At 32.7% G+C, this 9,520-nt stretch overlaps 1 protein-coding gene across 4 annotated transcripts in view; it reads right to left on the bottom strand.

Moving 5' to 3' along the window:
* Positions 1-225: 225 nt before the first annotated feature.
* EPHA7 (EPH receptor A7) overlaps positions 226-9,520 on the bottom strand; it is a 184,847-nt gene continuing 175,552 nt past the window's right edge. For all 4 annotated transcript variants that reach the window (XM_039467843.2, XM_003922925.3, XM_010333777.3 and 1 more), the window contains exons 15-17: positions 6,563-6,756; positions 5,309-5,464; positions 226-3,515 (exon numbers count right to left, since the gene is read on the bottom strand). In XM_039467843.2, coding sequence (XP_039323777.1) covers positions 3,401-3,515; positions 5,309-5,464; positions 6,563-6,756 — 465 coding nt within the window. In that variant the 3' untranslated portion in view covers positions 226-3,400. The remainder of the gene's footprint in view (positions 3,516-5,308; positions 5,465-6,562; positions 6,757-9,520) is intronic.

Genomic DNA, 9,520 nt, shown 5'->3' with positions numbered 1-9,520 from the left:
AATAGACTTGTTTATTATTTTAAGCTGGTAAAAAGAGACTTATGATTCGTGTTGAAGAAAGAGTTATTTGTGCTTGATACATTGAAGACACTGTTCAAAAGCAGTTTGTCCTTATAAAAGGATGACCCCTGTAGTATTTCTTAGGCAAGGAGGGACAAATTCATCCAACAAAAAGCACATCTCGCCCCGAGTTCCCCATGATTTCTCCACATATAGCAAAAAAAATACACATCAGTAATTTATTTGAACATGCACATCAGTGAGTAGCATAGTTCTAGGCTACTCAGGAAACAAAAGGGAGAATATCAGCATTACCTAAATAAAAAAAGAGAGGTGAATTACACCATTTTAATTGTCTTAAAAACACGGATAAGAAGAGCAATTAAAATATAGTCCTAAACAGTACTAGCTAATGTAGATTACATAAGTATACAATATGATTCAACTAATAGTGCTCTGACAAGCATAAACCACCAGTTCTAGGAAACAAGGCCCAGATCAGTTGCTGAGAAAATGTTAGATTCAAATGTAGTACAAGTTACTTTTATTTCAGTACTGAATGCAAAACACAGGTCAAGTGTGAGGACAGCGTTCTAAAAAAGGTGGCTCTATTAAAGCAAGGAGGCCATTTCCGTTTTCATTTTTTATAATTTTGGAATTCTATTTTTGACGTTCACTTTCTCTACTTTTCCTCCCCTGAGCACTAATTTATTTAAAAAAAAAAAAAAAGAGATTTCAAGGTGCAAGTTGTACATTCTTATCATTATACCATCTCATCTCTTTCTGGAAGAGAGTATTACAATCAGCATTACAATGTTAATTCTTTTTCTCTTAATATTTGTTTCACATACATGTATTTCAAAATCATAATGTTGATTAGGAAAAGAAACTTACAAACGAGAGAGTGATGTAATCATACACTTCCTATTGTGCTGTGTGTCTTTCCCATCCCTTCTCCCCTTTCCCTGTAAAGAGCTGTAAAAAATTTAAGGCAGATGAGGTATATTGCTGAAGGAAAAAGTCATTTTTGAAAAAAACTCAAAAAAACTTTTATTCTGCCCTTCTACTCAAGAAAGACTACTCAACTATAAATCTAGTGCTAGAAAAAAGCAGGAAAGACACCATTTGCATGTACCATACTATGTCTTCTATTTCTAGAATGGCTTTTTGTTAATTTAATTTTAATAGAAAAAATAAGCACCTTAAGCTATGAACAAGAAAAGAACTTCATTATTAGTGAGTCTAGAATCCAAAAGGAATTAAGAACACTCACTCAAACTCTTTCACTCATTCTCACAAAGGCCAATGCTACTGATTAGAATTGTAAAGTGCTGTACTTAGTATAAACACTTGTATACACTGCAGACACTGAAAAATAACCCTCAAGCACATTGTGTTATAGTTCCAAAAATATATTTACAGTCTATTACAAAGATTACAAATGGAAGTGTCTAGGTGACTGTATTATGCTAATTAAAATTATTTTTACAGATTACTTTTCCTTAGGGACAAAAAACATTTTAGTGAAATTAAAATGATTTTTCTAGTCAATCAAAAAATAAATTAAAATATCAAATAACACTGTACAGTGATTTAAAAGAAAAAAAAGGGTGGGGAGGGGTTTGGGAAGCAATCCATTTGAGTTTTTCTGTAGCCATCTTTGGTCCTAAATGTGGGAAAACACATTATGTAGCACTGAAAATACCTGTTCTTTTGTGATGCTCTGCAAGTAAAATAGAAAAATATAGTGCATTTTCAATGTATTCAGAGCCCACTACAGAGAAATGTGTGTACAAAACAAGACAGTATAAATAAAATTTACAAGTTTTACAAAGGAACATTTACAGATTTTGTTTCTGTTATTTGTTTGTTTGTGGATGCCCACATTACCAAACAAGACCAATTATGACCGATCCCTGGGATCTTTCTCTATTAAAATCATTATAAACAGCCCAATTCTCTTTGGAAGTACAACAGTTCAATTCTGGGGTAGTTCATGATTTTCATAACTTTTGAAAGCATTACTCACAATATGTATACATTCCTGCAATATCTATAAAGACACATTTAATTATTGCTTATGAAATTCTAACACAGTAATCAAATAATATGGTTTAATAAATAAAGCTTAAAAAACAAGCCAGATCCTTCACCTCTTCCTTCTAGGGTAAAGAGTCCTTTCATTTAACAAGTTTCTTGCATCAGTGTTCACAAATAAAAGACTTTTTGTTTTGTTTTGAACTGCAATGGTGATATTCTGTGCAGCAAATTTGTGTTTAAATGGTGAAAATTGTGAACTGCCCCTTTATCATGCTTCAGAGTTATAATATAAAACAATTATTTCCTTTCATGTTTGGACTGCATTGAACAGAAGAGGATATAAAATATATGTCAACTATTTATCCTAGATTTCCTAATGTCACGAGACTGAAAAAATCTTGATGTGCTCAGATTGAATTTTAGATAACACTGGATAGTTAGTTCTGCTTTCAGAGACTTGCCTTCACCAACATTCTTCAGATGAAGTGCCTCATCTTTTTTACATAGTCATAAACCTAAAATTCGAGTTTATTAAATTCTGTCTAGTAAAATCACTCTATAAACAATCTGTTAAAAGTGCCTTATAGTATTTATGGATCATTATTGCTTTTTTCATTGAAAAGATAGTGTGTTGTCTGATCTTTACAAAAAATTTCTTTTTAAAAAATATCAGAGCTCTTGGCAACTTGCATTTTCTTGACTACCTGCCAATTAGCAAACAATATCAAAACAGCACTGATTAAACAGAATAAAATGGCACAAAAAGGATACCAATGTTCTGACAGAGATGTATCTTCAATCATGCTATTTCTTTTGAAATCTGAGATTCTCTCAAAGGTACCCAGTGTAGTAATGTGTTACAGATTTAACACTAAAAAGGTCCAAAGTTATAAACAACTTTCTAAAACAAAGTCCTTATGAAGAATAAACACAAATGATTTTAAAAAGGAATAGTCTGAAATCACATATTCAAGGAAAATATTTCATTGATTTTAACAATAAGATCATGATTTTATTTGACAAATATATTCTTTCTTAAATTCTTTATGTACATTTTAAAAAGTCTATAAGACAAAAAGGAGGTTAGAGAGCTCAAGGTGTTTGGATGTTTTTCAGGTAGTACTTTGTTTATTGTCACTGCTATTTTCCTGGCCACCGATGGTGGATCCTAAATTCCCTTTTTATATATTCTGGTGGCACTTAGGAGTTCAAGTCTATAGGTGCTTCTTAAAATTTCTCTTCACTGTTGGAAGGACCCAGGACATCATCAACTGTCTTCTAGCAGCATTCTATGCATATACTGAAGGCCAGTACTGTTCTCTTGCAGTTTGTAATCTCCCCTACAAGGGAGAAATGCACATCACACTTGAATGCCAGTTCCATGTAAATGTAGCATTTGTGCTCTCATAGTCTGAATGCTGCTCATGATTTTCTTTTGATGGCCAACCAGTGTGATCCCTAAACTCATCACATCCCTGAAAAAGACAAATGCATTTTTTATTAGGTACCTTACAAAGAATTAATGTGGTATGAAACTGTCATCAACTGTTTCATTAAATATGTTATCTTAGCCAAACTGATCTTATCTTAGTGTTCTTGGGTATTATGATCATACTCTGGCATTGGAGCAGAATAGTAACTTACATCAACATTTTCCTTTGTAAAAACCTAACTGCTAAGGCTCTCAATTTACTCTCAATTTATTTTAAAGTGATTTAATATTTTATATAAGAAATTATTTAAGTCTTAAAATTATTATTAACTTAAGGAAAGGTTAGGAAATGTTATTTGAAATGTATTCTAGAACACAATAGAGGCTTAGAAACCTTTAACTGGAAGCTGGATATAGTATAATGAAAACATGTGCTGGGATCTGGTAGAAAAATTGGAAATCATCGATGATCATGCATAATTTTATCCTGAGTTTAATTAACATATGGTAGCTCTGAGCATATTATTGGTTACATACTTACTCCATTCAGTTCAATAATCTGATTATATGTTATAAAAACAATCTTTTAAAATATACAATCTCTATGTTTAATATATTAAATTTAAAATAAGAATTAAATTTGTGGTTTTTTTGCCTTTCCTAAGAGCTATATACATTGAGCTTATGTCTTTATAAGAAGCTAAAATATTGTAAAACTACAGAACTGCAGTTTTTCACTGGTGACTAAGAAACATGGTTTTTGAGGGGTATAGATTGCTTTTTGGACCCAAGTGTAAAATGCCAACTCCACCCACATAGTGACTAGGTGGACAAGACACTGAACAAGACAGTATGCACTGTCACTGAACAAGACGGCATGCACATACTTAAATTGATGTACATGACATTTCCTGGTATGTATTAGAAAAGAATATTTTTGATTGTTGGTCTTCATCTCATTGGAAAAATAATGACAGTACATAGTTTCCCCAAAATGGAAACTTGATTATTGTTTTCCATTTTCAAATACACTGACTGAGAGGAACTATGTCACCCATGAAAGTCATGCCACAGCCAAGTCAACTGAGATTCAGAGATTTTTACATTGTCCAGGACCCCATAATTAGTGATGGAGCCAGAGAGAAAAAGTGAGTTCCTTTAACTTCACGTTCATAGCAATTTCAAAAGTTCTTTTATCAGGTCATTTTTTTTTTCAGGTTAAAAAAAATCAATCAATAATACATCTTCCAAAAACTAAGTTAAACTCTTACTTTTCAGCTATGGTTAACTGAATTAAACTTCTTTTGATCTCTTCAGAAAGTAATAATCATATTGGATGCTCTAATGCATTTAGTATTGAGTATAAAATTCTGAGATTTTTCATGGTCAATACAACCACGGTGAAAGAAATTCTCCCTTGTTATGCATAAAGTTTCCTCAATGAATAGAATCTAAATAACACAGAGGTTAACTACAGAGGAAGCCTCATTGGATGGTGTTTAGAACACCAGCTATGGAGCCATATTAGTTATTACTTACTAGTTAAGTTGGCTTAGGGGAAATAGTTAAATTTTCTGAACTTTAGCCTTGTTAACCACAAAATAGGCATAAAACTATAGACTTAATAAAGATGTTGTGAAGGTTAAAAAGATAATGTGTTTAAATGTCTATTTAGTGTAATGCCTGGTACACAGTAAAAACTTGTTGAAGAAACATTTTTTTTTTTTTTTGATTTGGGGATTCAAATTAGTTTAATATAAAGAAGATAACCTAATGCATAAAGTATGGATTATACCTAATAAATCCTTAAATATAATTTTAAGAGTTTAAGCTTACTCAATAGTCATCCTGGCTACTGATTCAAGGGAATTGTAGCCAGCTGCCGTGAAGTTATCTTTGTATCTTTCCATCTTAATAGCTTGTAGCCATTCTCCAACTGAACAAAAGGTAGTGAAATCTGGAGTGTTTTGATCCAGAAGAGGACTTATTGGCCTAGATAAACATGAAACAGAAAAGCGATTATTATCATGAACTACCAAAGAAGTAATGCATTGGCCCATATAAAATTAGTGTAGAAAAAACAAAATTGGATGTTTTAATTGGTGTATATAATTAAAAATATACATAGATAAGCTAATAAAATCCTAAAGCATCTACATGTTTTAATTGATGTATATAATAAAAAATACATAGATATGCTAATAAAATCCTAAAGCACCCAGGTGGCCAGTAACTACAAACTCCTAAATTTATATTTTATTTAGATGTGATGACCACCTGGTTTTGTCCTCCATTATGTTTTTAAAAGTACAGCCAACAATATTTGGAATCAGCAAATAATTGTTCATTTGCTTTTCCAAAAGTAACTGGGAGTCAATGAAGCACATTTGCCTGTGTTCTAACTTGTTCAGGATCACAAGTGCGCTACAGAGATACTGCGCATCTGCTTTGCTAATGGCACTCTTGTGAAGGCCTGGGGAGTTAGCATACCTCCAAAAGAGCCTAACTTACTACCAGTATAAACCAGAGCAGCAGACTTACCTGGCATCTGAAGCTGAATAACTACTAATATGCATTACAATCAAGCAAGCCAAGTGCAAATAATGAATAGACTCTTTTTAATGAGTACACTTCTTTAATCATGTATTGAATTTCTTTTATCAACTTTAACATCATTGAATCATTTATTAAAAGGCTTGAAGGAAAACAACTAAATAGGTAATATGCATATAACACAAAACAAGGACAACAGTAATAAAAACTCATGTAATAATAATAATATTGGTCTGAAAATATGAACTGCTATCTTATCACAAAAATCCAGTTTATAAAGTGTTTTTGACAAAAGCAGCTAGTGATATATTTATAACTTAAAAAAATACAATATAACTAATACATTCTCTTTAAACACTAATTAAAGTAAGCTTAACTGAAAAGAAAAAAATATACTTCTGTAAATACAATACATTTAATATGAGTTTATACTTCAACACACAAGTCAATTTGCCATTGGGGTGTGGTTGAAGAGATAAAAGGTTTCTGTGACTGTTTTAATTTCTCCCAGATTCCATTCCCTTAGGCATTTCTTACCTACTACAAGTTCCCAGGGGAGTTTTCAGACTATTTGGGTTTCGAATCATTTTGTCTAGAATTCCAACTATCTGTTCAAATTTTGGCCTTTCAGCACGCTCTTTTTGCCAACAGTCCAACATGAGCTGGTGAAGACCAGCTGGGCAGTCCATGGGTGCTGGTAAACGATAACCTTCTTCTATTGCTTTTATAACCTAATAGCCAAAAGGACATTACAAATATTACTGATTTAGGTTCAATTATAATAACAAATTTACTGGTAGGTGAAATTATTTATCCTGACAAGAATAAGGCACACTGCTTCACAAAAGACTTACTTTTTTTCCAAAATTTCCATGAATATTAAGCCTGCTATTAAGGAGTACATGAAGTGCAGGATATGATGACATTTCCTAGTTAATTCAGCAATAGGGAACAGCAATTAAGTTCATCCAGGATGCAATAGATGGAAACACTTTTAACATCATCCCAAAAGTTTTCAAAAGGGAGTATGTTATGGAACTATCTTCCTTGTATATAATTGTGAGTATACATATAGTCCATACATTTAAAAATTCTGTAAGTTGTAAAAGGAAACTGAGTTACCCAGAATCAGCCAAAAATGATTCACTATTAAACAGGATATCAAAATAATGTGAATGTACTATGATGAAAAATATTACCAAGCACACGACTCTTTTAAATAACAGGAAGCTTACTGTTAGTGTTATAAGACAGTGGTGTGCTGGAATGAGGTTGTACTGGTTTATGAGTGGCGGCTGCCTCCCTTCCTGACTCCAAGCTCCATTATCTCACACTGGGAGATTGAAATCAGCCTGGAGGAAAGGTTACAGTAGGAAATTGGGAAAAGTTACAAATTAGGGCTTTCCCAGTCAGAGAGCTGGTTTTTATTTTATTTTTTTAATCAGCATACCACTGCCTATTTATATCTAATAACAGTCACAAATACTGTTTATATGAAGATTTGAATGTTAATGAAAATAGTCCCCTATAAACATTTGTATATGGCAATCAGAAAAATTATTTATCATGTAGACTTGGGTTTTTTATATGAAAGGCAAAAATAGATCTTAAAAACTCAAAAAAGTTCCAAATCTGAGCAGCAAAGAGAAGAGAACAAGAAGGCAAACAGCAGAAATAAGAAGGGCTTGGAAAATATAAAAATAGTATTCAAGCGGGAAGAACAAGTCATTTGATACTGACTGATATAATGGTAGAAATGTTAGAAAAAATGACCCTATGGGAGAAAAAAAGTATCTTTGAGTTTTTGAAGAAAATAAGGCCAAAGGTAGGCAGACAAAAAGCTGACTTTACAAAATGTTGATGACCTTAATACTTTTAGGGAAACACATCCTTAAGATGCATACTGACATTCAAAAATAGCATCTTAATATGTAAAAGTTTGTAGGATAGGGTGTAATGAGTACAGTGCCTGGCATCACCAATGTTTGAAAGAAAAATTCTTTTGTATAAGAGAAAAAAAATAAAAGTCTACATTTTTTCTTTAAGAAAAATCTCTAAGTCAAATTAAGTTTAGAAAGTAAATAGATGGACTTAGTTATAGTAACTTTTGAAAATTTATATAAGTATAAAATGTAAGACCAAACTGTCTCCTAATCACTAGATTGTATTTCCATCAGTTTATTAAACTCTTGATCTGAATTTTCCATAGTTACCTTCACTCTATATGTTTAAAACTGAATGTATCACATCCCATCCTAATCTTTTATTATTCAATTAACAGCACTTACAGTCGCAGTCAAAAAGCTGAAAAGTGTCACAGACTCTTTCATTCTCTCTCTCTCTCCCTCTCTCTCTCTCTCTCTCTCTCTCTCTCTCTCTCTCGTTTATTTATTTATTTATTTTTATTTTAAAGACAGAGCCTTGCTCTGTCATCCAGGCTGGAGTGCAGTGACACAATCACAGTTCACTGCAGTGCTGAACTCCAGGGCTCACCTGATCCTACTGCCTCACATCCTCTTATACACACTATTAGTCACCACTTTCTGATGACTACTTCCTGAATACACTATATGCTAAAATACTAGAAAAAGTATTTTTCCATATCTATATCCACATTTATATCGCTCTCTCTATATATACATCTCCCTGAAGTGACGGAGTAATTATTTCATAATTAAGTCTTTACAAAGTTTCACACTGAGGTGTTTCTTTAAGTACTTCCTTTTGAACAACAATTATGGAGAAAATACCTTGGCCTTCAGTGGCCTTAATCAGTGTTGGTACTGAATGCAGTGGATGTCATATGACAGAACTTAAAAATTTCCTTTTATGATCCTATAATTACAAATGTTGGATATCACTGAAAACATTCCTCTAAAATATCCCTGTTGGAAGCTATACATCAAACAAACATACACAAATGGTAACTCTGTAAAGATCATAAATTTATAAGTATAGATTTTATAGATATATGAAATATACACACACACACATATATATACACATACATATACATACACACATATATATGGTATATATAATTTTTTACTTGAGATGAAGCCTCACTCTGTTGTCCAGGCTGAGTGCAGTGGCACGATCTCCACCACCTCTGCCTCCCTGGTTAAAGCAATTCCCTGCCTCAGCCTTGCAAGTAGCAGGGATTACAGGCGCCCACCAGCATGCCTGGTTAATTATTCTATTATTAGTAGAGACGAGGTTTCATCATCTTGGCCAGGCTGGTCTTAAATTCCTGACCTCCTCTTCCACCCACCTCGGCCTCCCAAAGTGCTGGGATTATAGGCATGAGCCACTGTGCCTGGCTGAAATTATATTTTTAAAAAATCATTTTAAATGCAAAAAATTTCCAGTGGTTTTGTACAATATTCCACTAATAGCACTGTACTTGAATTAGAAAATGCTATGTTATAGAAATAAAGGGTATTCAATTAGCAAAGGAGGAAGTCAAGTTGTCTCTATTTGCAGACGACGTGATTG

The sequence above is a fragment of the Saimiri boliviensis genome, chromosome 4, assembly GCF_048565385.1.
Source record: "Saimiri boliviensis isolate mSaiBol1 chromosome 4, mSaiBol1.pri, whole genome shotgun sequence".
NCBI classification, from domain to species: domain Eukaryota; kingdom Metazoa; phylum Chordata; class Mammalia; order Primates; family Cebidae; genus Saimiri; species Saimiri boliviensis.
Note: the sequence above shows the minus strand (reverse complement) of the source record. Positions and strands in the feature narration are given on the sequence as shown.